Source organism: Lobosporangium transversale (genome assembly GCF_002105155.1).
Source record: "Lobosporangium transversale strain NRRL 3116 chromosome Unknown BCR41scaffold_62, whole genome shotgun sequence".
Lineage (NCBI taxonomy): Eukaryota > Fungi > Mortierellomycota > Mortierellomycetes > Mortierellales > Mortierellaceae > Lobosporangium > Lobosporangium transversale.
In genome coordinates this window covers 171,664-199,630 of record NW_019029040.1, presented here as the reverse complement: position 1 = coordinate 199,630, position 27,967 = coordinate 171,664, and the positions used below count along the sequence as shown (strand labels likewise).

Genomic DNA, 27,967 nt, shown 5'->3' with positions numbered 1-27,967 from the left:
TTAAATAATTCCCAGCACCATTCGTTTCCTGGACCATTTTATCATAATTATCATCATCACACAACCACAGCAACACCTGATATGGTCCCTGTCGCCGTGCACCCCAATGGCCATATTCTTCACGCTCGACATCCCATCCACAATCGAGCCAGAATCTTGGGTCTTGTGAATGCTGGTCACAACAATGATGGTAACAACAGTTTCAATGCCAAGACAAACAATACTGATACCAATAACAATAGCAGTGGCAACAGTTATAGCAGTAATAACATCATGAACCATCATAACCATCTGTCCTCCGTTACAACAACAACCGCGGCGACACCCTTATCAATACCAATTAATTTGTCTCATGAAATGGAAACATCACAGGATGATAATCTACAGAACCCATTACTTTTATCATCACCCTTTCATCTTGCTTCGAGTCATCGCCATCAACACCCTCAACTTCGTTCACGACAGCACTTTCACCAAAAATTTATCCTCAGCAACACATTGAACGCTCAAGATTCTCACTCTATCGAAGGGCGGGTTGTTGTGGCTGGGATTGATGAGGATGAAGGCGATGATGGTGATATTGAAAGAGAAAATGAAGAGTGATAATAACGACGATGACTATAACAACCAAAGTCAACAGGAGAATTGGGCTTCTTGTTACCCAAGAAATGTAATATGTGTGGATTTAGTGATCCTCATAGGACTCATTCTAGTCTCTCTCAAGATTTGTCCTCTACTAGTAGATGAGCTATGAAATTATGTTTACGATTACGACTCTTCATGTCTATCAGTAAAAATTCTATGTCAAAATTATAATTTTTTATTGCACTAAAGACGTTAGCACATGTGCGCTAGAGGTGGACAACCAGGTCAACAGATTTTTTTTTTTTTTTTTTTTTTTTGCTTTTCTTTCTCTTGAACTTTTTCTTCAAACACCGTATTCCTTAAGCTCCTTCAACAGGTATTTCGATTCATCTATCCAATTGACAGGCGTTGCGGAAAGGATTGTGTAACGCATCTTGGCCTCATCGCCATATGTCTCCTGCTTGGCTCGGCATTTGAACACATATGATTTGAATGTAGCCTTGTCGAATATGGGCTTAATTTCATGTGGATTCTTGACTAAATCTCCTGCCGGGCGTCCAGTGATGATTTGACCTGCATCATTAAATGCCTGTAGCCATGCATGAGCTGTGTGGTCGGAAGCACTCACACCCATGACGTATCGGTATTCAGGTTCCGGATGCGTACGGTTGCATTTTTCGCAACGCCAAGCATTGGGACCATCCTCGATGACCTTCTTGTTGCAGTTGGGTGTTGGACACGCTGGATATTGGAATGTATTGTCGGATTTACTCATCATCACAATTGTAGCTTTTGTCTCAAAGTAGAGTTGCTGCGTGGGGTCCATATTACTACTGGCTTGTTTGACCTCCTCCAGAGTCATCCGAGGCGCATTATTTGACTTGAACTCAGACATGTGTGAATGGAATGACACTGACTGTCCATTCTGATCAAACCAATTTCGAAGCTTGAATGCCTCTGTGATCTCAGGATTGACCTTGTATGAACTGCCTCCAAAAGCATTAAGCGATTTCCCTATTAGTTTAGAATTGAAAAATTGGCATCAAATTAATAATAGCTGGGCAGTATTTATATTGCGAAGCTAAAAACCAAGCGATACTGTCCTTACCACCATAGTCACTGACGGTAACGCCCTTAAAAGCAATCACCGGGTTGGACCCCGTGACAGCGAATGACTCAGCCTGGTTACCCCATAGCGTAAGGCGAGTAGTGAATCCGGTATTATCAACCAGAGTCAAATCCCGCTTAATAACTGGACGATTCGTTTTTTGTGAGACGCTGTGAGTAACTTCACCAATCTCCTTGACAATCGCCACAACGTCTATGGTTTCCTTCTCTTGCACATCAGAAAGTGCTGACAGATCCACGAACTTGTAACGCATTGCTGGTACATGATCGGATTCAGGTGCCTAAAAATATCAAGAAAGAAACATGCCATGTCCTCGTGAGAAGCAAGTACAGCATCCTGACATCAACTACTCGGAAAACCTAATGAATCATAGATTAAGCTTGCTTACAGGGATGATCTGAGTTTCACGCTGCAAAATCAGTTCATAATCGTTCTTGACATTAGAGAACTGTTTGTTGGCATAATTCACCTTGGCATTTGACAAAAAGTAGACCTTGCCCTCTTCGATAACGTTGTAAAACTCATCGACCTGATGGGTGAAGGCAGTAGCTTTGATCTCGCCCTACATCAGTATCCAGTTGTTATATTAGCCTATTAGTGAGTCGCTTCTCCTTTACTTCTTCTTTATCCTCACTAATTACGAAATTGGCCATACTGAACCATGTATGTTGCATAGTGTGCGCTCTAACTTACGCTCTCGTCCATCAAAGTCATGCTAAAAAGTTTCCCCTCATTGCTACCTGGCTTACTCCAGGTTTTTATCTCCGACTTCTGTGTGACGCGAGCCATAATTGTCCATCTGTTCTGGTAAGGATTGAGGGAGCTAATAGGGAAAACAGGACCACCGCTTGGAGAGACGAGCACTTGTTGCTGTTGTTGTTGCTGCTGTTGCTGTTGCTGTTGCTGTTGCTGTTGATGCTGGAAAGGATTGTTCATCTGCTGGTTCTGATTTTGTTGTTGCTGTTGTTGTTGGGCTGTTCCTGATGCAGCTTTGTTCTGCAGTGGGTTACTTGCGTTGGGATCGATAGGTGCCTAGAATTTGCATGAATAGTATGCAGTATGTAGGGAAGCAGCTTAATGACCTTGCTCGTAAGATGTTCAATCGCTATGTCACGCTTTATCAAGAGGAGGGCTAAAAGACTTACGGGTTCTCCGATCTTGTTCACAATTCCAAAGCTGTCGAGAATATCCAACTCTACAGCAAGAATGAGCCTTAGGCGAATACAAGGCAGAGTGCTTATGTTAGCGTTGAGAATAAAAAGGATTGCGTCCATAAGCAGATGAGCTACAAGGTTTGTCGCTAAAAGGATATAAAATATACATACTTTCTTCCAGCGACGGGCTTAAGTGAGTGCTTTTTAAGCTTAACAATAGCATACTTTGGCATTGCTCCACTTTCAACAAGAGGATTGAGCGAGGTGCCAAGAATACCTATGATAAGATATGGTTTTTTTTTAGTGGCAAAACAAACCAAATAAGAAGTTTCTTCCTTGACCTAAAGTTTACATATTAGGAATAAAGGCTGGCTTATTCGTTACCCTGCAAAAAGTGAGATCCATCAGAGAACAGCGCTCTATCAAGGAACCAACAATAACAAATGTCAATATTCAATATTAAATCTCAAATATCCTATTTGCCACCAAAAAATAGTATAGTAACAGTATTGAAATAAAGTGACCTACCTGTAGCGGACAGGTACATTAGGGAGATCCTGATGCATAGGCTTGGTGTTCAGGACCTGTAGAATGGGGGCGGGACATGGTTCCTCATTAAAGATTGCTTGAATAGCATTGGGTGTGCAAGGGTTTGTCATCGTGTAATAGTGGCGTTGGTGTGAATGAGAGAAAAGCAGTGTTTTCAAAAAAAACGCGTTGGTTATCCGTTATTCGGATGACAGTCACTTAATTAAATCATGTGATATGTGGCTTAGATTTATCATCCGCAGTAACAACATGGGTACATGAATTTTGCACGTAGACTAATTAGAATAGTGTTTGTTAATAGTGCAATAGTGCATTAGTGCACGAGGCACACTATCTGACTGCCTCGTGCTGTATGAAAAGCGTCTGTCTTTCAGAAAAAATTTTTCCACCCTCTTTGCTTCTCTCCATCTCTCATTAGACAATCCGAGTTCTTTAAGAAAAGGAACTCTCTTTGTCTACATTTAAAAAAAAGTAAAAAAAAATCATGTCTGCCCGGTAAGATCATCCCCTCCTCATCTGTTCAATCCTCTGATCGTTTTAATCTCGGCATCGACAAATTTGTGCATTCCAGAGAAACCAAAGTAAAGTGGGAAGGATCCCACTAAGCAGCTAATCCTTCAGTTGAAGGATTTGACTATAGGACAATCAGAATGAGATGGATCATTTAACTTGTGACTCTATCCCCGGCAACATCTTGTTGGTCATTGAATGGATGCGACCATCATAAGACAATAGCATGAGATGGATCATTTGTCCTTTTTTTCTCTCTCCCCCTGCAAGACATGATCCCTGATATCTGTTCTGCGAGACATACCTTTGCCTATTTTTTCTGTGTGCGAGTGCCGCAGCTCTGCATATCTATTATTACCACCTTGCTCCCTATCATGCGGGGATTCTAACACTTCACATCCTTTACTACTCTTACATCGGCGACCAACAACAACGGTTCTAACCTTTTATTTTTATTTCTCTTTCCAACATTCATGATACAATAGCGACGAGACTTCTGGTCTCGAACTTGACCAGAATGAGATTGAGGTAAGGCTTTTCTTTTTTATCAAGATTAAAATGGATATTTTATTCTTGAATAATATCTTTGACCATTTGTCCCTGTGGCATGAAATATGGGTAAAGCACTAAACATTTGTACTATGTATCCTTTTCTTTCAATGAAATAAATAGTCCAACTGGGATGAGGTTGTTGACAACTTCGACAACATGAACCTCTCCTCCGACTTGCTTCGTGGTATTTACGCCTATGGGTATGTTAACACTGATCTTCAAGGATGACCGAATTATGGGTTGTCAGTGAGCCCTTGTGATCGCAAGATTTACTTTTATGCTCACAGTGTGCTAAAATGGCTTTTTTTTTTTTTTTTTTTTTTTTTCCTCTTGTGTCATCCGTTTTCTCCTTTGAATTATCCCAAAATAGTTTCGAACGTCCTTCGACCATTCAGCAGCGTGCCATTCTTCCCGTTATCAAGGGACATGACGTCATTGCTCAGGCCCAATCCGGTACCGGTAAGACCGCCACTTTCTCGATCTCTGCCCTTCAAAAATTGGATACTTCCATCACCCAGTGCCAAGCCCTTATCCTCGCCCCTACCCGCGAGTTGGCTCAGCAGATCCAGAAGGTCGTCATTGCCCTTGGTGACTTTATGAAGATTCAATGCCACGCCTGCATTGGTGGTACCAATGTTCGTGAGGATATGAAGACCCTTCAAGATGGTGTTCAAGTTGTCGTCGGTACTCCCGGTCGTGTCTTTGACATGATTAACCGTGGCGCCCTCAAGACCGACCACATGAAGATGTTTATCCTTGACGAGGCTGATGAGATGTTGTCCCGTGGTTTCAAGGATCAGATCTATGACGTTTTCCAGCGTCTTCCCCCTAGCACTCAGGTTGTCCTTTTGTCTGCTACCATGCCCACTGAGGTCATGGAGGTTACCACCAAGTTCATGCGTGATCCCATCCGTATTTTGGTCAAGAAGGACGAGTTGACCCTCGAGGGTATCAAGCAGTTTTACGTTGCAGTTGAGAAGGAGGAATGGAAACTCGACACTTTGTGCGATCTTTACGAAACCGTCACTATCACTCAGGCTGTCATCTTCTGCAACACTCGCAGAAAGGTCGACTGGTTGACCGAAAAACTCACTGCCCGTGAGTTCACTGTGTCAGCCATGCACGGAGACATGGAACAGCAACAGCGTGAGGTCATCATGAAGGAGTTCCGCTCAGGTTCTTCTCGTGTATTGATTGCCACTGATTTGTTGGCTCGTGGTATCGATGTCCAACAGGTCTCTTTGGTCATCAATTACGATCTTCCCTCTAACAAGGAGAACTACATTCATCGTATCGGTCGTGGTGGTCGTTTCGGTCGTAAGGGTGTTGCTATTAACTTTGTTACCGCTGATGACACTCGTATGCTCCGTGAGATTGAGCAATTCTACTCTACTCAGATCCTTGAGATGCCCATGAACGTCGCTGATCTTATTTAAAATAATCGCGATGTTGTGTGTGGAAAAGAGAAGAAAAAACTAAAGAAAAGAGGGGGCCTGCTTTTCTTTTTTTTTTTGCCTTTTTTTTCTTTTTCAACGAAAACGTAATAATGTATGTCTCTCATTAGGAAAAAGAAATAAATCAATACATCTTTTGCATTCTTATCTTTTGAACATTGTGTACTGAACCATGTTATGATTAATATAAAGCAATGTGGTTGTTTGCTAACAGCTTTTTTTTTTTTTATTTGTTCATTTTTTCTATTTGTCATTCCTACTGATACATGTTAATTTAGGCTTGTTATAAATTGCAAAATAAATTTTCTGAAATGGAAAAAAAAAAAAAAAAAAATCTATTGATGAAATGTTGCTCAGCTAAAGTTCGGGTCGTTGGAAGGCTCGACCGATGTGTAGTCGCATTGAAGGACATTATGCTCCATAGAGCCACAGTACAGACATGTATGCATGTAAGGGCATGCACTTTTGTTGGCTAAAAAGCGACAGCCCTTAGGCGCTATATTGAACGATAAGCAGGGTCGGATAACAACCATGGTAGTCTGTTGAACTCCTGCTCCATTTGCCCCAGCTGCCAATGACGTTCCTGCAGCCTCTGTTGATCCTGTAGATGTTGTTGTGCCAGATGAAGAGTTAGAGGAGACTACCCCTATCAGAGTTGAGTCTGCTTGACGTTTCCTAGGAGGTTGATCTGAATCTTTCAGAGGATCGGTCGCCGCACCACTATCCTCATTGGCATTAGTTTGAGGCCCATCATATCCAGACTTGCGTTTTCTTGGCGATATTTCTTCAGCCAAGGAACCCTGCTGATCTGACAATGAGAATCTGCGACCACTCTCTGCAAGTCTTGCCAAAGCAAGAGCAGCAGCCGAGGTACCAGTAGGCGTAGATTCTGCCCCTGCCACTACCCTAGATTCTGTCCCTTGCTTTGAAATATTTCTAGGCTGCAGTTTTGGTGGAACAACCACTGCAGTGGCTGATCCTGCGGCAGCAGAAGTTGAGAGTGTGCTAAGTCTTGAAATAAGTTCCTCTGTCGCAAGCATCATCCTTCGAATCTCTGGTAATTGATGTTGTTCTAAGCTTCGCTTCATCTCATGATGCATCCGACTCATCTTGAGTTCTAGCTCAATCTGTGCTCCTAGGTAATTTAATCGGGCATCTGAGTCCAAGACCTTGGAAGTAATTGCCTCTAGTTGGTTCGAAACCAAAGCGTATCGCTGTTGCAGCTGTTGAAGATCAACGGTGCAGCGGTCAATAACTTCAAAGGCCAGGGACATGTCGCTCCTACCGACCTCCCCATGTGTTGTTGGAATCATGTTTAGACCATTACTGCTGAAGACTGGCGCAGCTATAGGCCGTTCATTGGTGGCATAGTTTCCAATTCCACGCCCAGTTGCCGAGTAACTAGGAAATGCTGCAGCAGATATACTCGTATTATATCCGCCAGATGTAGATAAACCGAGGTTATTAGCCCGATTAGCTGCAGAGAAGATGATGGGCGAGCTGATATTGTGTTGCAGTCTGCTTGCAGATGAAAAGAGGATTGGAGAGTCGTCCCGCACAGGCTTATCCATTGCATTCTTATCCTCTAAATTCCCTGTACTTTTGTACTGTGGCTGTTCTTGCTGCTGTTGCTGTTGCTGTTGCTGTTGCTGTTGCTGTTGTTGTTGTTGTTGTTGTTGCTGTTGTTGTTCTTGTTCTTGTTCTTGTTGTTGTTGTTGTTGCTGTTGCTGTTGCTGTTGTTGATGTTGATGTTGCTGTTGTTGCTGTTGCTGTTGCTGTTGTTGTTGTTGCTGCTGTTGTTGTTGTTGTTGTTGATGCTGTTGCTGTTGCTGTAGCCTGCTTGCTGATGAGAAGAGAATGGGCTCCTCATCCTTCACAAGCGCAGATTCAGCGGCTATCGAAGATGGTTGCGGATGCTGCTGCTGCCGCGGTTCCGCGTGTGCTCCATCCAACTTCGCTTGCATACGATTGGCTGCTGAAAATATTATAAGAGAATCATCAGATGCGATAGATTTAGCGATCATGCCCGCATCAGACTTACTAGCCACACGAGAGGCTTCAATGTCTACGGAGGAAGCGCTCATGTGCTCACGATCAAGTAATCTATCACGGTTATTATCAGAGATCACCTCTGACGCCTTCTCCCGTGCAGCTTCTGCCAACCGTTCGTTATTCTTATTAGACTTCCAGTCTATGTTGTTCGTAGCGCTCTTATCAAACGTTTGATCACCACGTCGGTCAGTCATTCGATCAGACTGTCGGTCAGTCCTCCACTGGCTGTCTCGATCATTTCCTCGATCATTTCCTCGATCATTTGCTCGATCGTTTGTTCGATCGTTTGTTCGATCATTTCCTCGATCACTTCCTCGATCACTTCCTCGATCATTTCCTCTGTCGTTTGTCCTGTCTGTCAGTCTATCACTTGTTCTATCGATTGCTCTATATATCCCGCGATCATAATTTCGATCACTTCCTCGTTCATAACGATCAGTTCCACGGTCATATCCTCTTTCACTGTCCCTATAGCCCCCTCTATCTGCTCCATATTCATATCCGCGATCTCTGTCATAGACCCTGTCTACCACTCTGTCTCTTTCCCGATCTGCATTTCGCTCTAATGCGCGATACGAAGTCCTATCAAAGTTCCTATTATACTCAAATGCCCTCTCATTTTCTCGTGCCTTGTCCAATTGATTAGGTCTATCTCTATCCACTTCCAAATCATATCTGCCTGATAATTTGGAATCTCCTGCTGATTTAAGCGCATGTGATCCTGGTACTGTTTCCCTGCTGTTGAAAGTAGGTGCTTTACCTCCGGATGAAAAATCTGCAGAACCTGCAGATCTTTCTCCGCGAACAGCACTAAGACTCAAACCACTGTTTAATTCATTTGAATCATTCCCAGATTTTTTCCGCTTAGGTCCTGGGGACAATTGATCATGTGAGTCAGATGTCTTCCTTAATGTCGTCAAATTAATTGGGCTTGTGACTTGGTTCCGTCTACTATCATCCGTCCCATTATTGTTTCCACTATGTCTTTGAAATCCATGTTCTTTTGCAGAATCTCCGCTCTTGTTCATAGCATCATCTTTGCGGGCCATGGCGGCGACCTTTTGTCTAAGCCGCTCTTCCTGTCTTAAGCGTTCTTCCTGTGTACTGATACCCACAGCTCCTCGACTACTTGTGTCAGATGCCGGACTTCCTCCGGTTTTGGTATGAACAGTAGGACTAGCTAGAGGTGTCCTCGAAGTAGGAGTGGCTAACTGAGTGTTAACCGTCATCGCTGACTTTGAAGCAACGTTATTATTAACTGCAACTAATTTCAGCCCAGGCGCGCCGGAGACTCCACTGCCTTTTGGCGATGGCGAAGGCTCGGGATTCTTTGGGTTCGCATCAGGTGCGTTAGCAAGTGGATTGGTGTTATTGGTGCTCATCCTAGCAGAAGGACGCACTGAAGTTGATGAGTCAACCGCAGGTTGTGTTCCTGAAGCAGAAGAAGCAGAAACATTGACCAAAGGTGAATAGGTAGTCAAGTTGTCGGATCCACGATCGTGGATCGGGCCACGGATCTCAGCAGAAAGAGCACTGTTCGCTGCCATGCTGCCGTGATCCTCATGTTGAGTGACTTTACCAGCCAAGGTGTTTTCCGGATCACGTTTTGGCATAGTAGCACTAGTATATGAGATATCCTGACGGAAACTCGAAGTACTAGTATCGTCTCGAGCATTATTTGTCTCGTTTATAGCTAATCATGCCAAATGAAGGACGGTTGAGCCCAATCTGATTAGAACAGCGCAGTGCATGATGTAAACAGGAGGGAAAAAATAGAGCCAAAGAACCTATGTTTTCTTTTGTCTTCTTCTTTGTAGTTACCTTGCTCAGTTTTTGTGTTCGCCTCAGACGTCGGAGCAGATGTCAAGCCCTTATAAGGTTGTTTAGAGTCAGCATGTTAATGACGATGTTATAGTGCGGAAGCATAGCTTGCTGTGTGTGGGAAAATGCAGAGAACATCACTTTGGATGATGATACATTTTCTGTTATATTAAAGCTTCCCTAAACCTTTACCTTATTATCGATACCAGAGTTGATAGCATTTTCTGTTTGGCTACTATTGCCGTTACTGTTGGTGGCAGTATCGATATTGTTAATGCCATGAGACGCACCTGCACGTTGACTAATTAATAACTCACGCAAACTTCCTGCTTCCATTGATACATCTCTCTCGCGATTCCGTTCAATGTCTCCAGTGAGTTCATATCCTCGATGTGGTCGTTCCGGGTTCGCTAGATGAAACTGGATATGGGGTTCAGAGTTTCGGCATTCTCGTGGCGCCGAAGGTGGAGGTCCACGCTGAATGTTGCTGAAGTTCGAATCCTCACGGTATCCGCGTTGGTATTGTGGATCAGAACCTTGCGGGCTGTTTCCTGGCATTAATGAAGAATCATGGCTATGCTGCTGCTGTTGCTGCTGCTGCTGCTGCTGCTGGTGTTGATACTGGTGTTGTTGCGTCTGATGCTGTTGATGCTGCTGCTGGTTATTATTATGGTGTTGGTTTGGATAGCTACCAGATGAGGCTTCTTGCCTTATAGATTGTAAAGATAGGCCTTGCTCGAGATTCGACTGAGAAGGTGCATCGGTAAAATTGTATCCCGACCGATAGTGGTCCCGATGATCCCGGTTTCCATAATAGCCTGTATGGTTTGACCTCAAAGAGCGAGTGTCAGAGTGTGTTGAAGAAGAGGCCCTGTGGCTTCGAATGGCCATCTGACGTTGACGCAGCATGTCCTTGAATGCAGTCTTTTTGTTGGAATTCGCATGGTCCTCTGGTGGTCCGCCAGATGAGCTCCCTGAAGGTGTATATGGTGGGTCTGCGCGAGGAGAGTAGCCTCGATTCACAGACAAGTGCCGATCCATGTTGAGTTGAGATTAGTGCCAATCAATGTGACTCTTCGTCCTTTGCGGAAGAAAGAAAAAAATGACTGGAGTATGAGAAACCTTTTTTTTAAAGTTCGTACGATGTAATCATATTCTTATACGTATAGAGTCATGGGACCAGGAGGGATTGTTCCCACCCCTTCCTGCACGGATGCTGGTTGCTTTACATAATTTATTTAATTTGATGATATCATTCATTCCTAAAATTGAGAAAGAGGCGTGCACAAAATCCACTGGCACGCAGAGCGTTTGCAAGATACTGTTGGTTTTAGTTTTAGTCACGTGTAGAGGGTTCGCCACCAACTATTTAACGAGCAACAGCTCAGGAAAATCTGGCTCCTTGTTCCTTATTTTTACACAAGAGCCATTTGAGTACTGACTGTTCTCGTCCAGGTAAAGAGCCCTCACAACGTTCGTCGTTAGTAGCCATAGATCATTAAAGGTTCCTTATTTTTACACAAGAGCCATTTGAGTACTGACTGTTCTCGTCCAGTCTTCGAGTAGTGTGTGTGTGTTCTTTTATTGTGTTAGAATTATTTATCTATCAGCTGGAAGTGACCGGCTTCATAATCCACCAAAACGACCTAAATCTCCTACCACATCTGCCCCTAAATTTTGCAACAATACCAAAGCAGTAATTAACAACAACGCTTCAAGTCTGTTTATTTATTCATCATCTTCAAATCTATCCTGTAGTTGTACATCTCAATTATCGACTATCGGTTATCGAGATCGATGCGCAAGAGAATACAATAATACGACTTGCCTTTCACGTAATTGAGGGATTGATATCTCTGACTTCTCGCCCTTCTCCATCCTATCTTTCGCGGATACATTTTACCTATTAAACTCTGAATCATGGGAAGCAGATTAATCTAGACATGGCACTTCTGGGGACACAACTCTTCCGCTATAATGCAAAAGCAAGTTGGAGACATTTTATGATTAGATGATGTGATCATGAACGATACATGTATTTCAATCCAATTGTGCTTAATGAGATACAGATTACCGATCATGACAAGCCATTGAATGCCTGCAAGCTTCATCGATTAATACCTACACTGACGATCACCGTGTAAAAAAAAGAAAAGAAAAGAAAAGAAAAAGAAATCAGCACCTACTCCCAATATCAGTTTTTTTTTTTTTTTGTAAAGGACAGGCAAAAAATAAGGCTATTGCCTCCTTCCTTCAAAATTTTTTTGCAGGGGTACTATGGTTGAACCTATCCAAGATGATGCTGGGGACATATTCTGATCGACCCAACACCTACTAGATGACCCGACCTCTGAACGGATGATTACTACGCAGCACATTCAAAAATATCAAGAACTGTCTGTATCACAATCTTGTTTATTTAGCAAGTAACACTGATAAGAAAGAGAAAAATGATCCGCCTTTGAGGGATGGGAGCCAAAAGCGTACAATTGAGCAAGATAAGGGATGAAGTATATGAAGTACCGAGGGTAAATTAAAGAAAAAAAGACTGATAATACATATTATGAAGGGTATTTTGAAGATGGGGTACGATAACAGAGTAGGTGCATCTAGGACACTGCTGGCGGGGTCGATTATAAAGTACAGTCATGCTTACAAAAAAAAAAAAAAAAAAAAAGAAGAGAAAAAATACAGTGAATAGACAAAGAAATGAAAGGGAAAGGAAAAAAGGAAGTGAAATAAAAAGGGGTCCAGAGGTAGTAAAAGCTCATGAAAGACAATCATCTTGATCTTTACCAGACGCGATCCTCTATGCCAAAATAATCGGGTGCCTCGTCATCTTCATCAGCGCCGCTGCGGCGGGCCAAAGCGCGGTAGGGTAGTGACTGGAGCTTAGTCTTGATAGCTGCATGGCAGGGATTGTGAATGTGCCTTATTGTAGGCACAATAATGAATGCTTGACTATCATCCACCAAATGTGAGCTCTCTTCTCCAGATGGGATGCTCCCCATGGAAACCACGCAAGTAGAAGGTCGATCGACGCTAAGATCCACCTCATTAGCGTCAACCGAACATTGGCGCATACTTTTAAGTATCCTTCGGCGATTGGCGTTTTGTTCGAGGCGGCCAGATGTACCTTGATTGCTTAATAGATCTGAGAGGAGAGAGCGACGAGTAACACTGACGAAGGAAGGGACAGCAAGCTTTAAGAGAAAGAAAGATTTCGAAAAGGGATGGGTAGAGGCGGGGTTAGAAGGCTGTTGTGCATTGTGATGTGAATATGGATTCAAACTAGGTCATGAATTTGTAGAATTCCTCTTCTGCCGCTGATGCTCGGGATAGGTGTAGTGCTATAAAGCTATTCTTTGTAGTCGAGCAAACTACAACAGCTAGACTGCACAATGACACGTTATATTGGTGATATAAATGCACAGTTGCTCTCGGGAAGGCCAGTTGCGAAGATTGTGATACCAATGTCCCATCGAGAGCGACGGGAAGTAAGCTAGCTTGCGCATGTGTGCCTTTGCTTCTAACGTAGTAAGGATGTCGTAACCCACTGTCCGTGTGTGTATATTGTCGACCTCAATTATTCTGTGCATGTGCTGAATATCCATTCTTTGTCATTGGCAGTGACACAGGTACAGATAGGGATTTTAGATGGAAGGTTGGTTGTCGAAAATAGACAATGTGGAAGATACAAGTATAAAGAGGGATAGCTACGCTTCATACGCAATTCTGTGCATATCTTTACCTTCACAAGCCTTCCGTTCAATGGTCTAGATGCATCAGCTAATAGTGAAACGAAAATGGTACATTAGAACTTCGGGCAGACTATTCCTAGTAGGAAACTGTGGTTTTCGCAGAGAATACAAAACAACAATTCGACGCAAAAAGTCAATGGCGTACGCATGAAGCACGCTGTATCAAGAACATAAGCATGCTTGTTATTGTTGTTATTATTGTTGCAACTATTGTTGCATGTCTATGCTCAATCACTACCATTGTTAGCGACAATCACAGTTGTGCTCAAAATACGGTATGGAAACAATGGCTTACCATCAGTCTTGTGTTTAGCTCCCACAACTATTTCTGCAGTACTTGAGACATCCTTTGTCTTAATGCCTGCTTCTAACAGGCTCTTCTGGAGCAGCTCAATCGAAATAGCGCCTTCACTTCTACGCTTGACGTGTCGCGCTTGGTTAACAGGTGAGATTGATCCTTCTGCCGGACCAATCGCGTCATAGAAGTAACCATTAGAAGCATAATACGAAAGGCGGTTATAGTGTCCGTGGTGGGCTGCAATAGCCAAGCAGCTTACGGTGCGTCGGTGATAGCTGCCAGAACTTTATACGTTCATTCATGTAATTTTACGAGGCAGTATTAGGAGTGCGATCAAAAATAAGGGATGTCCTTCACTGTTTCTAGGATACCACTGCATTTTTGCTTTTTGTATTTTTACCTTTTACGCAGCTCAGTTGGGGCCTTGGCAAAGCAACCAAACTTGTGAAGACTCTGGGCACTTACAAGCATGCTGGGGTTGAATGAATAAAAGGAAGCGACGAGTTGCGAAGGCAAATGCTAAGTCGAGCAGATATACAAGCAGGAATAAAAATAAAACTGGCCAAATAGGTGAATGTTGAATGAAGTAATAAAGAAAAATGGGCTCGTTAGCGTATCAAGCTATTGTGAAAGGAAGCAATGGAGATAAGTCGAATATGCTTGGAACTGCGGATGAGAGCTGGAGTTGCCGTGTGAGCGTGTGGAAGGCTGCCCTTTTGGAGGTCTTTAGTTCATGGAAGTTTATCGGTAGGGAGGAACTACTGACGAAAGAGATTTTTGGGAATGAATGATGATTGTAAAAGAGGGGAGAGGAAGTACCTTATTTATGTGTTTTTGAAGAGGTTTTAAATGTTTGTGCTCAGATCATATAACTATTAGTGGGGGAATGAAGGGAGCCATCGAGTCGAAGCCAGGAGTACAAATAACCCAAAATGCTTGAAGGAAGGGATACAAGGCCGGGAAAGGGCCACCAGGCCATTAGTTCCCAGCAGGCAACCAAGTCACGCTGCCCTTTTATACTACGGCCTACAGGACAGGTTTCTGCATTCTTAGAGGTAAACGAGATTGCTTCACTCATGTGCACTCAACCGGACATTCACGCAAAGCGTCGCCAGCAATCACTAATGAAGGATTAAATCACCAAAAACTTAACAAGGACTATGCGAAATTACGTTGGATACTGAGTGATATTGAAGGATGTAAATATACCTCCGCAGGGAAGCAACTACAAGCGGGGCTAAAGGCAGCCGTTAAAAAGGGGGATTTCTGTGTGCCTTATGTTTCCTTGTTAAGTCTTTTCATGCCTTTTTATAAATATAACAATAATGCTTGTCGACTCAACTTCATGGTATATCTGCGTAATTGTATCCGTATTAATGGATGAATGTATGGAGTAATAAATAGAGAGCAAATGCACGTAAACAGCCAGGTCGTCTTGGCGTAAGACTAATATGGCGTGCCAAGGACAATATGACACCTCAAAGCAAAGATATCAAACATCAGGAGAAAGAGCAAGGGGAAAGTGTCCAAAAAAAAGGGACTTTTTTCCTTCTTGCAGAATTTTATTAAGAACAATGATATATGCACTGTCATGTAATGAATAACTTATTTCTATATGCAGTATGCCCAGAGGTGTCATTGACTCAGGGCCGTGTAAATGAAGGCTCTATTGTAAACTCTATTCGCTGCTGAGACCATCTGGCTGGTACTATTGGAAAAAATACATGTGAACAGAGTGTTCAGTACAAAAGATAGGGTGTGTCTTCGTTTGGTGGGCCTAACATGATGAAGCCTTCTGAGAAGGGAAGGGAAAATAATATAGATCCTGGTTCAAGTGGACACTCGAAAGAACATTTTATTGGAGATCCAACAAAATTGTTCGAATTGCTATCTATGGAAAAGATGGTACTACCTGAATTCACGCTTTTTTATTTCAAATTAACTGTACATGGTTAAGCAGCCAACTTGGGTATCTAGGCAAGAGGCAAAGGAACAGTTACCAAACATCGAGTCCCAAAGCGTAGGCTCGTATGGTTATGTAAATTGCCGATTCAGGCATCTGGCGGGCGACCATACTTTGAAAGCCCCGTCATGCAGAAATTATTTTTTTCTCAGTAACCTAACAAAATAAAGCTCGCTGTCCAATCCAGTATTTTCAACATTCAGGTCTAGTGCTGAGCCGCATTGAGTAGTCTATCTTCCTGTCATTTCATCCTCGTCATGCCATGGCTTATATCACTCAAAATGCTTTATAAAAGAATAGCATATCAGTGAGTATAAAAGAAAGAGTCTCTATGCAAAAGCGAAACATTGTAATTGTGCAGCGAGACCCCGTCTTGGTAGAAAATATACTAGACAGCGATTCCTCAAGGGGAATTCCCTTGATCACCGTCTGCAATACAAAATTTTCGCATCCTGGGAATAGAGAATTGGTTAGCGATGAGAACAATATCGAAAATGAGTCAATGGGCATGCGTTTCATGTACTCCTCCCTTGTCCCAAGCTTTAAATTTAAATAAGCTTGGAGCTACCGAACCTTGCGCTTTTTCTTATGACCTTAAAGATTATTACAGCGCGGATAATTCAAAATGTTAGCAAATCTAAGTTTGTATACGCTAACAGTGTGTCTACTTTCTAGTAAAGTGATGAGATAAAAGTACGGCTAACTGAAGATGGGTAAGTGAGAAGAGAATAAAAATCTATGAGCTACTTTCGGCTTCGGAAAGCCGGAGTGGGATGATCTCTATGCTAGAAGAGGCCGTGTGAGAAAGCACTGTAGTTGCTTTAGATGAAGTCTTCTCCAAGGTTCACAGATCATCTTAGCCTTTTTGTACGCTAGCGAAACGGATATCATTACCGTCATCAAGTTCCTCGAAAGCAAGGTCAGTCGGAGAAGCACTCGGGTATTTCAATCGAACACTTCATCATGCTCAATCCCACCATTATAGCTCGTAATGGAGACTGTCGGTGGTATCGAGCATGTCGATGCCTAGATACTGCGTGCTCAAATTAACGATCTGTGCTAGAGTGCTGCGTTTATAATTTCGCGTCTAGCCAACGGAGTGGAGTGATCATTCGCTGAGGACGAATGCTTGGCGGGATTTAGAGAAGTGCCATAAGGCTTGAATAAATCACTGCTTATAAAATAACTAGAATACTTGACACTGCTTACAGGTGAGTACTTTACAATGCACAAAGGGAGTGACACCTCCAAGTGCAGCTTAGTCTCCATCCAAAAAAGGAACACGCACGACAGATGGATATGATCAACTTGAAATTATTGATTATTTCTCAGACCTCCAGTTCTAAATTACATAGATTGTCTGTTGCTCAACAACTGGCATCAATCGGAATATAAAATTATTCATGAGTATGACCCATGACTACAAAGAAAAGACAGTGACCTTCATGATCAAGAAAGGCTTAATGCAAGAATGTTGGAAAGAATGCAGGGTAGGGTGTGGCTCAGGCCTATTTATGATCATGAGCCAAAAAAATAAAAATGATAAAATGAGGTCGTAGATTCCTATTCTCTTGGCCATCCTTGCGCTCAATCGGTAAAGAGCGATTCGAAGATCGAAAATTTTTTAACATGAAGAGGTTAGCACAAGGAATGAGTATCGACTTTCTCAAGCTCGAATTTCGTGCATTGTCCGCTTGGAAGCCCTTTTAAACCTTGGCATATTGGCAATCAGATCACAAATGGAACGGTATACGCGCGAAAGTCTATTTTTGTGCTTCTGTGAACATGTTTTGACAGACTTTTTGCTGCATGCCCAGGAAATAGCAAAATCCATTCTTGCTATTAAAGTTTTGACATTCTAATACTCGAACGCAGTTGATTTGAGTAGGAAGAGTATTGGATAAGGCTGTCAAAATTGCTCAAACTGTTGTAGCTTATTTAAATAATGTTTGCAATTCTCAGTTCAGGGTTATCAACCAAGCGCTCATTTTTGACCTAATTATAGTGTTAAGAGGACATGTCTTCAGACTACATGCTTTCTGGAATACAGCATGACTCTGAACCCTGAGTTGATACTTGATGATGAGTTGCAAAAGTCCTCTTCTACAATGATTTTGGTCACATGCCTACTGAACTGGGCATAGGCTAGTCTTTCCCTCGTGATGAAAGTGCATTCTTTGTTTCATTCAGTTTGGCATTACTTTTCTTTCCCTGCCCTTTATTCTCTCATTCTGCATACATACGACACTCTTCAAAACTTTGTTGTGCTTTGTTGTGATTGCGTTGCCATTCCTTTTACTCACTTTGTCCACCACACTGCAACCACATTCTCAGACCTTAAAAAAAGCACTTTCTTCTTCACAACTTCATAGAACGCAAACAACAACACAACATAACAATAGCGACTTTCAAGAAGAATGTCTTCTCAAGGAAGCCACACTCCGAGAACACAGGGCTTACAAGGCTCTGTGGGACGCAATTGGAGAGCAGTGACAGCAGCCCGCAATGCCAGCTTGGCTCCCGCTAGTGCCTCACGCATGGCAGGGACACTGTTTTACTCCGTACCCACTATTGACAATGATGCTGATGACTCTGACGGAGAAAGAAGAGAAGATGAATTGCCATTACGACCGTCATATATGCCTGACTACGACTCTGAAGACGACGGATCAGACTCAAGTACACATTCGCCTCCCATGTCCCTATTCCTTGACCGGCAACCGCAGCAGGAAGAATCAGCATTAGTATGGTGACTGCCTGGTGAAACTCTTTTTTTTTTTTTTTTTTTTTTTTTGACTTTGCCACTATCTGGATTGTGGTACTGAGTTCTGTCGTAAATTTATGCTGTAGACGCCGGCTGCCATTTATCTGGATGTGCCGCCTCCTGTTTCTTCAAAATCCAAGGTCAATGGATCTCTAGGCGAGCAACTATTGGAGCCAGCTGCAGTAAGTTGATTTGTACTTGTCTTGTTGCTTCGTTGAAGCTTTAGCATATACACAAGTCTGACCTTTTTCCTTCTGTCAACGGTAGATTCCTACCGGCCCTGTAGGTTGGACATCAATATCCTACAAGCGTACTTACAAGGATCCTTTCTTTGCTGCCTTCTACATCTTTGCGCTGATTGTATATTTTATAATTGGGATCGTCTTGCTGTTTACAACAAACGTAATCAACGGAGCTTGCTTGAAAATTCCATTCAATTTTTCTTCGCATTTGCCAAGTCTCTATTCTAACGCGCAAACTTTACAGTCTTCACCGCTAGAAGGGCGAATCCCTAACGTATTCTCTGCTATTAAATCGAGTGCCGGTAAGATACAGGCGCAGGATTTCCAAACCAAGCGCTTCATTGTAATCAAGGCTCAGTAAAAATTAATCAGGTTGAGGACTTCTCTTAATATCCTTAAATGATGTGTATAGGAATGTTGACCTTCGTGATCCTCGTATCGGCTGCGCTGGGCACACTATGGCTGATCACACTGCGGTCCTTCACAAGGGTAAGGGGGAGTTTTAAGATCAATAGAGTGCACTATTTCTAAATATCACTGATTAACCTTACAATCTGTTGTTGTTTATTAGCCTGTTGTATGGACGACGGTACTTTCAGTACCGTGTTTTGCACTTGTGATATTTATTTGGTCGCTTGTCTCATCATTTCAGGGCCCAAGGCTAGACGACGGTGCTCGAGATCCGCAGGATACCGGATTGACTTTTCTTTCGTTGCTACCATTGGGTATTGGCTCGCTATTTTTGGGTGTAATATATTTCCGACGGCAGTATGTCGCACAGGCCACAGCCATTATTGAGGTAAGGATTGTGTCCTCGACTGGTCATTGTTTTCTTCTTTGCCCTCTTCATCATATTCATATGTCGCCATATCTCGTTTGTCTTTTAATAGCTCGCATGTGAGATCCTCAAGGACAATCCGGACATGTTTTTTGTCTCTTTCGCCTTAATGCTCGTCCATGTTCTATTCACGGCGCTTTGGTTGATTTTCTTTTCTCGAGTATTTTTGATTGGACATGTCGAGGCTACCGTTGGATCCAGTATGTGCCTTATTTATTTCTCCTATCAGTGATCGATGTATTGATCAATTAACTGGACTAATATGCTTAAATTGTCTACACCGCATGCTCTAGGAAAATGGGTTATGGAGGACAATTTTTACCCTATTGCTGCTTTCATGATATTTATTTACATGTGGACATCCGCTGTACTAAGCAACGTTCAGAGGTACAACAGGGTTGGGGATATAATATATGGGCAATTACCAGATATCTTTCTTTGTATTTCTAGTCTAATTACTTTCATTATCAACTATCGTAGAGTCACCTTGGCAAACGTAGTATCTAAGTGGTACTTTCATAGGTAAGCCAAGTGAAACCATCAATCTTGCTCCCTCTTAAACATTACGCTCTGACTCTATACCATTTTCGTATTTTGTGTTATAGGCACGAGCCGTTTGCATATCATAGTTCAAAAATAACTGAACCAGCATTAATCAACTCCACAACGACATCGTTCGGATCTGTCTGCCTGGGCGCACTCTTCATTGCTATCGTTCAATTCAGCTCGTTTGCCCTTCGGAATACAGCAAAGGTAACCGGCTTGACCCTATATTGATCTATCCCATTTGTTATCTTAAAATCTTCATACATTGGCAGATATTTAACACCCACTTCTGAACGTGGTGGCTTTTCGTTTTCATTCAATAGAAACTCAAAGAGAGCTCATACTCACTCTTCGTTTTTCTTGCGACATGCTGCTCATTGATTCAAGGGCTCATCGAAAATTTCAATAATTACACGCTGATATATGTTGGAATCACAGGAGAAAGTCTATTTTCCGCTGCACGCTCAGCGAGCAAGATATTCCAAAGAAACCTCTTGGGGGGACTACTCTTTGGTATGATAGGATGGCTAATCTAAGGATACCGCGGTGGCACATGATTTGTCCAAGGTTATTTCTTATCCAGGACTCAATGCTTACTATTACTACTATTAATACTATTTCTATCATTCTTTCATTCAACGCCTTTGTCTAGATTTTTTGACTAAGCTGATCCTGTTCATATATTCCACCCTTTTCTCGCTCTTAACGGGATTCGCGGCATATGTCTTTGCGACCCATACTCTCCAGTCATCGTACGGTTATGTCATCGGTATCTTGTCGTGCGTCATCCCATTCTATGTCACACGATTCTTCACCTATATCATGGCCATTACGTGAGTCTAATGGTTTATTTATTTTTCATTGCGTGCTTTTGAAGTTCGATCCGATTGCTCCTTCTAACTTTTTTTTTTTTTTTTTTTTTAAAAAAAAAAATCCTATTATTAATGTTACTAAAGAATCGATGCGATATTTTTATGCTATGCTATTGATCTGGATACAAACACCTGTCACTGTAACAAAGCCCATAGCGCCTTCAGAGTATCATCGCATTAGAAAAGCGCATCAAGGTTTGATGCAAATTGAGGTGCTTTTCGAATCAAAACAAAGAACAAATCAAAAGTTACTTGTCTTTGATGGGATAATAAACTTTTATAAAAATACAAAGCAACTGTGGTTTACTTTTTTTCGTGTTGGGTTAAAAAGATGTTCCTGAATGAAAATGCATTTAGAATAAAGAATAGTGTGGAAAAACAGAGGAAGTTTCTTCTTCAAAGCGCCACAAACATTCACCCTGCTTGTACATACGAACAATACAAGTAGAGCATACATGAAGAGGCTACAAGGTGGCATAGCATGTTTTTGAAACAATAGCTCTGTGGTATTGGTCAAAGGAGAGTGGAACAGTATTTAAAAAATCTGAAATAAAAAGGCTTTTTTTTTAGGAAAAAAAAAAAAAAAAAAAAAAAAAGACTCCACCTTTACTCAGACAACAATCATGTCAGGACAGAAATACGTCTTCTCTCCAACCTTTAATCTGATTTCGTGTCCTTATGATATTCCAAGTCCAATATACTCACTGAATTCTTTTCGTCCTTCGCCAGCAAATATTGACAAAGGATTAGAAGACAAGGCAGGCTTAGATTGTTTTGATAATAGTCTGGCACGAATGTCGACGCAACAGCGCAGTAGGCCTTTCTCTTGGCATGAAAGCGGATTTAATCATCACTCGAAGCCACAATTTGAATTTGATTCGTCTTCACTCCCAACGAAAACTCCATCAAAATTGGCCTGGTGCTTCGACCCACAATACGTTATGGGACAGACACCCGCCTGCATTGGCTCAGTCCCACTACAGCCTCCAGCGTCGTTGCCGCATGGAGGTAGTTCGAAAAGGCGCTCAAGCTACACTCTACCCAACAAAAACCATGAGCATGAGGGATCTATCGTCAATATTCGTCGAAAAAGCTCGTTCCATCGAAATGAAGCGCCACCAATATCACCCCCAAACATCTCCATTACGACCACTGTTACTGCAACTGCCCCCTCTCTCACCAGCTGTAACCCCACCAAGAGCAACTGTTTTAATAGTGTCAATATTAGCAACAGTAACAACGGTAACAGCAATAGCAGGACCATGCCACACTTCAAAACTGAGTTTTGCGTCAAGTTTCGCGAGAATGGCTACTGCTCCTTCGGAGATCGCTGTCAATTTGTGCATTATGACTATGAACTTCAACGACGAGCGCGCGCATTAACGTATAAGACGCGCCCATGCTGGAGTGGAGAAAGTTGCCCTTACCAGCAGAACCATGCAAGATGTATCTACTTGCATGGAGACGAGACTGCAGAGATGTTTGATGAACAGCGTGGAATCAGTTTTACAAAAGTTCAGAAGATTTTGGCGATGAGGGAGGCGAAGCAACCAAGCCGTGCATTGCAGCGGAATGGAAGCAGCGGCGACATCAAGAGTAGTAGTAGTGTTAGTGGGGCTACTTGTATTGCTACTGGTATTAGTGGCAACAGCAGCAATAATATAAATGGCTGCAATAGTAAGTATAGCAACAGTCTTGTTACTGCTTACAGCAGCGATGAAAGGCCTTCTGGCCAAGAGCCGATCAGACCATACACAACTGGACATACACCAACTGTGACCACGACCTCAACAGATGAAGGAGCCTTAGAGTCGGAGAGACAGAACAAGCGATATGATGGTTACTGGCCCGCGTATCTACCTCCGATAGGAGCGACGCGTCCTCATTCCGATAATGCACAAGTAGATATTGTTATTGATGAAATACATCGCGCAGAGAAAAAATCCGTCGTTGCTTCGGAGCAGCAGCTGCACCAGCCATCTCTGGGAACACCAAGAACATCAGCAGCAACAATTACAACAATGTGCCAAAATGACTCCATACCACCACGTCTCGTCACGAGACCTCGTACTATTATCACACGAAAAGCACAAACACAAGTACTAAGTAATTTATTCTCGTCCCCTGACAAAACTCGGGCAAATAGGCCTGCATCTGTATCTATACCTGACCTCTTTTCCCCGTCAGGAACCATGCCAGATATTGACGTCCCATTCGCATCAGAAGGTCTACTTGACGAATGGGAAGACCCTTGTTTTAATGATATTCCTCAACAAGAAGCGGATACATTTCTACACCGCAGTGCTGTTAGTGACCATGATATCAAGGTGTGGTTTTTGGATACTGAAAATACTGCAACGAATAAGGGCTTGTGGCAAAGGGAGGAAGAGAATAATTTATCTAACATTGATTGTCCAAGCCCAAAGCAGACATATGCAACAATACGTTACAGGATGACAGGCCTGATAGCTGGATTGGTGAGTAATATTCCAGCAACTTCTGATGCGAATCAGCCGGCCAGTTATTACAAATTATGGTAAAATCCCTAGTATATCACAATAATCGCAGAAGAATGCGACAAGACACAGCACTAGCATAGGCACAAGTCATAATAAAATGTGAACAGATTAAATTAATAAATATCCTATTTATTATTCTTCTCACTATCAATCACTCGTAGCGAGAATTGCTTTTCCTTTATATTTTCTTCCTTATTCTTCCTCTTGTTATAGCTATAACGATAGTTATTATTATTTGACTCTCTCCCAAGGAAAACCTGTGGGTTCAAATTCTGGGCGATCATGCAGAAGCATGACTAGCCATTCTATACACTCGACTAGTCTGGGGCCGCTGCGGTTGAACATTTGGTTGCCGTCAACGAGTGCAATAGATGTTGCTCTATTTGCCATCCCTTGGAACCATTCCTGTTTCATTAGAGATTTGTATTCTTTGCGGGTCGTTTCCAAGTCCAGACCACAAGGACAAATGATCAGCACATCGGCTTCTGTTGCTACAACAGATTCAATAGGCACACGTTGTCTGTCAAAGTATTTCCAAAAAAAAAAAAAAAAAAAAAAAAAAAAGCTATTGTATCAATTGCCAAATATTGCTTGTGTATATGAAATAATAATAATAATAATAAACTCACGATGGAGTCGCCGCGCTGTTGATTGGATGGACTCCTCCCGCCATCTCGATCATCTCTGGAGTCCAATGCCCCCCTGGGTAGATCGGGTCGGTCCATTCAAAAAACATGACCTTCTTAGGTTTGTATTCCTCTCCCCCTGATTGTGTCTCTTCTTTGATCGCTTGAACAGTTCCCAAACACTTTTCAATTCTTGCCTCCAACTCAGTTCGGACTTGTTTAGCTTCTTGTTTATGGCCAATTGCATTACCAACGGTTGTAATACTTTCCATGACCTCTACGACAGAAGTGGGATTCAAGGTCACAATCTCAGGACGAGGATTCATGGTGCTTGCGACGCGTTGGACGCTGATTAGATCAATGGAGCAGACATTGCATAGATCTTGTGTGACAATGACAGTCGGATGAAGAGACTTGAGTTGTACGACATCGAGGTCGTATAAGCTTTGACCTTGGGATAAAGCCTCTGAAACCTGGCGATCCACGTCCGCACAAGTTGTGAAAGTAGTTTTGGCCTTGGTTAGGACTGGGAGATGTTGGATAGTAGAAGGGAAGTCATCTAAAAGCACGAATATGTTTGTATTATTCAGGCAAAGTCCACTTCAGATTAGCCCAACGACAGATATTCATTTTGAAAATCCGTCTTCTTGGAACCATTGGATGTTTACAAACCCTCATGACTTCTGGCAACCATCTCAGGTTGACCACCCACAAGACAAATCTACCAATCATTAGATGATAAAAAATGGTTCAAGTCGGAACGGAATAAAATAATCAAGCTCCAGAATTAGAGCTCATATAGTCTCAATCCCTTACGATTTCAGCAGCTGAGGGAAGTAAACTGATGATTCGTTGCATGATCGTTTCTGGATGATCACAATTCGGTTAATGAACGCGGGAGAATGGAGGGATCAAACAGACTTTCAACTGCAAATTGACTTGCTATGTATCACATGAATTTATGCAGTGACAGGGCATTGAACACGGCTCCGAAGTCATACCCGCTCGATCCACACTCTTTTTTGCATCATGCACACCCAAATATGATTTACTAAATGCACAATATGACGTCTGTTTTTTCTCCTAATGTCTGGGCTCGAGTGGTTTCTAGTGCTTTCTCCAGACACCTGGATATCAAAGGAATTCCCTAGAGTTTTAACTCACGACCATATGCCACACATAATTAAATGTTTTCTCTCCAAAGCATCAATGCTAGGTACAACCGATAGGTTGTTGAAACTTGTGCAGATCGCCTGTATAAAGGCATCCTTAAACATGCTATTAGCCCTCCAAGCTCATCTTCATTTGTCTTTCTAGTTTTCATGAGACAGGGACAGGGACAAGGTCGGGGCATCTTTGTTGGTGGTTGCAACCGACATGTAGGACTGTGCGGGACTTACAGAATGTGGCCAATGCGGGACATTTTCTAGATTAAAAACTGGGTCTGGATTCATGAAATCCTTTTTCTTTCCCAGCAAAAATAGGTCATTATGCAGTTAATGTAGTCTATTCTGGTTCCTGTGATATGAATGATAATGCACAAGCGATTAAGTGGTTCCTCAAGAAGGAAAAAACGTATACGTATACTCATGCAAGCAAGGCGCGCTGCAAAGACAAGTCCAACGCTTTTTTAATTCGTTCATCATTAATTCAGGAGTACAGCTACAATGGGACAGGTCCCGCTGTAGTTGTTTCTTCCATGATGAGGCCCCTACACTTTTTTTTCCTTTCGACATTGCGCTGTTCGCACGGGTACGATGAGAGCAAGAACTGTTCACTTTTTTTTTCCTGTCCTGTTGGCCCAGCGTCTTTTTAATCGATATCTCAAACCTCTGCCTGCCCTGCATCCTCCTTTCGAAGTCATAATCTCATCTTGTATCTCTTGTACACACCACAAAAGCCTACGGTTTTTCATCTCCGATCTTTGACAGCAACGCTCCAATTCGCACATTGATCGCTGTTCTGCTATCGCTGGCATCATCTTCAATTAAGAATCTAACATTTAGGGATGTGGGAGTTGTCTGAAAGGAAAAAAAAAAGGAAGGGAAAGGAAGGGATGCTCCATCCACTCTGCCGGTGTAACATCCTCTGTCTCCTTGGACCGGCTATGAATTAAAAGGATTAAAAAAAAAAAACCACATGCATTAGATATTGACTAGATTATAAAAAAGAAAAAGAAAGAGAGAGGGATATTGCAGGAGCTTACCAGATCATTGTCTATTTGCAAAAGCTCGAAAGAAATGTGTCACTATCACCCCATTAAAGGAGGACTTTTAACAAAGTGGCATTCTTGGTGTTATTGAAGATCTGACTATCCAAGTATTGATTATGGATGCTACACTAATAGGAGCTGTTCATCGCAGCTGTAGTAAGAACTCGTGTTAAGCACTGATCCACCAATGGCTTCCCGCTCTGTTTTATTATGCTTTACTTGCATTGTGTTTATTATATTACAATTATCATCCAATGAGTCTTACAAGCAATCAATAGTGAAGCACAAAATCTATGCACTTTTCGCGCTTTGACCACGCACAACCTTCTCCTGAGATGGGTACTCTGTTATTTTAGGTGAGGGTACTATCAGATCGGGCACACCCTTTTTCATATTCTTTGATGTTGGAAGATGTGCAATCTTCTCTCCTTCTTCTCTCCTTCCTCTTCCTCTCCTTTTCTCCTCACCTCCTTCCTCTCTTTCATGTTCCCCATTACTCGGCGCCTGACAGCCTCCACTTTCTACATTCATCCAGGGCCTGCTGTAATCAAACGACCAAAGGAGACTTAGCACAACGGTAAATACCGATTTTTTTCCCCATCCCCTTAGGATACCAACAATCTTCTCATTCATTTGTAATGTCCCTGCGGGAAACAATTGAAAACGGCTATATTAGCCATTCACCCTTGTCATCTCAACTGCAGCATTTACGTGTTATTTACCCTCATTTATCATTCAACATTAACGACCACCCCATATTCCGGCGAAGTAGGCAATTCCGCAGTTCTTAATATTTATTAAGGATCTACATCTATCACACTGAAAAAATTGGTTGTGTTCACAACGACAAGACGCGCTTTATGAATTGTATTTTTAGTGCGTCTTCATGCCCTTATTTTCGCCATGTAAAAGTTTGACGGCTTTGTTGCTCTACTAGCTTGCTCTGTTTTTGGTTTGTTGCGCTGGTTTTCAGGTTTTTTACTCTATGTGCTCCATGGCATGTTAGAGATAGATCCGTCTTGATGCATCCATATCTTTTCTAATTCTTTCAGGACTGAGCATGCATACTAAAGAAAAGTGCTTCGATTAAAGCGTAGCGATATCTCTTTTTATTGATTCGTTCTTATGAGAACATCCACGACCCTGTTGTTCTATTTGTTACATCTATTACCATCAGAACACCATTCTTCAGATGAATAAAGTGGCCTAGATGGGCAAGCCAGACACCAACGCAATTTCAGTGCAGCTAAATAATGGCTAAAGTGAGGATAACCCTGTGGAATAACAATCAATCAATTGTCTCGTTACAACACTTTAATAAGCGAAAAAGCACCCTTCACTAGGTCGGCCTTATTCCTACTTTCACCTTTCGTCTTTTTAGCTTTGCTCTTGCTCTCCTTCCCTTTTTCATTCCGTGCCTATCATTCTTGCGCTTATAATAATTCATCATCAGCATCTTGTATGCGTGCGAACTGACAGAATCTTTCACTCTCTGATCTCCCCCCTGCGCTCCACACCAA

General features: G+C 42.4%; 7 protein-coding genes across 7 annotated transcripts; 3 read left to right on the top strand and 4 right to left on the bottom strand.

Annotated features, from left to right (window-relative positions):
* Window positions 1-902: 902 nt before the first annotated feature.
* On the bottom strand, window positions 903-3,546 carry BCR41DRAFT_363396 (hypothetical protein). The gene is made up of 8 exons (XM_022025882.1): window positions 3,397-3,546; window positions 3,253-3,287; window positions 3,040-3,145; window positions 2,860-2,926; window positions 2,408-2,746; window positions 2,103-2,276; window positions 1,694-1,994; window positions 903-1,599 (listed from the first exon to the last, which is right to left on the bottom strand). The coding sequence occupies exons 1-8, from the start codon at window positions 3,525-3,527 to the stop codon at window positions 929-931; spliced, it is 1,824 nt and encodes a 607-aa protein (XP_021876228.1). The 5' UTR covers window positions 3,528-3,546; the 3' UTR covers window positions 903-928.
* Window positions 3,547-4,408: 862 nt separating this feature from the next.
* BCR41DRAFT_209800 (P-loop containing nucleoside triphosphate hydrolase protein) lies at window positions 4,409-6,148 on the top strand. The gene is made up of 3 exons (XM_022019950.1): window positions 4,409-4,449; window positions 4,946-5,126; window positions 5,220-6,148. Exons 1-3 carry the CDS (start codon window positions 4,445-4,447, stop codon window positions 5,913-5,915), a joined length of 882 nt encoding a protein of 293 aa, XP_021876227.1. The 5' UTR covers window positions 4,409-4,444; the 3' UTR covers window positions 5,916-6,148.
* A 17-nt stretch (window positions 6,149-6,165) lies between these two features.
* On the bottom strand, window positions 6,166-9,969 carry BCR41DRAFT_209783 (hypothetical protein). The gene is made up of 2 exons (XM_022019949.1): window positions 9,807-9,969; window positions 6,166-9,678 (listed from the first exon to the last, which is right to left on the bottom strand). Exon 2 carries the CDS (start codon window positions 9,596-9,598, stop codon window positions 6,287-6,289), a length of 3,312 nt encoding a protein of 1,103 aa, XP_021876226.1. The 5' UTR covers window positions 9,599-9,678; window positions 9,807-9,969; the 3' UTR covers window positions 6,166-6,286.
* A 2,629-nt stretch (window positions 9,970-12,598) lies between these two features.
* BCR41DRAFT_375199 (hypothetical protein) lies at window positions 12,599-14,336 on the bottom strand (the record flags this gene model as incomplete). Its single annotated transcript, XM_022026928.1, has 4 exons — window positions 12,599-13,009; window positions 13,558-13,595; window positions 13,863-14,149; window positions 14,266-14,336. 4 exons carry the CDS (start codon window positions 14,334-14,336, stop codon window positions 12,599-12,601), a joined length of 807 nt encoding a protein of 268 aa, XP_021876225.1.
* Window positions 14,337-18,013: 3,677 nt separating this feature from the next.
* Window positions 18,014-21,384, top strand: BCR41DRAFT_390222 (plasma-membrane choline transporter-domain-containing protein). Its single transcript, XM_022028199.1, has 12 exons — window positions 18,014-18,572; window positions 18,679-18,774; window positions 18,860-19,136; window positions 19,247-19,323; window positions 19,406-19,633; window positions 19,725-19,872; window positions 19,966-20,059; window positions 20,153-20,194; window positions 20,278-20,425; window positions 20,542-20,731; window positions 20,871-21,051; window positions 21,175-21,384. The coding sequence occupies exons 1-12, from the start codon at window positions 18,246-18,248 to the stop codon at window positions 21,269-21,271; spliced, it is 1,905 nt and encodes a 634-aa protein (XP_021876224.1). The 5' UTR covers window positions 18,014-18,245; the 3' UTR covers window positions 21,272-21,384.
* Window positions 21,385-21,713: 329 nt separating this feature from the next.
* On the top strand, window positions 21,714-23,630 carry BCR41DRAFT_401441 (hypothetical protein; the record flags this gene model as incomplete). The annotated part of the gene is made up of 1 exon (XM_022029220.1): window positions 21,714-23,630. The coding sequence occupies one exon, from the start codon at window positions 21,714-21,716 to the stop codon at window positions 23,628-23,630; it is 1,917 nt and encodes a 638-aa protein (XP_021876223.1).
* Window positions 23,631-23,786: 156 nt separating this feature from the next.
* Window positions 23,787-25,144, bottom strand: BCR41DRAFT_363388 (hypothetical protein). The gene is made up of 4 exons (XM_022025881.1): window positions 25,052-25,144; window positions 24,908-24,956; window positions 24,239-24,794; window positions 23,787-24,129 (listed from the first exon to the last, which is right to left on the bottom strand). The coding sequence occupies exons 1-4, from the start codon at window positions 25,091-25,093 to the stop codon at window positions 23,841-23,843; spliced, it is 936 nt and encodes a 311-aa protein (XP_021876222.1). The 5' UTR covers window positions 25,094-25,144; the 3' UTR covers window positions 23,787-23,840.
* Between the last annotated feature and the right edge of the window lie 2,823 nt (window positions 25,145-27,967).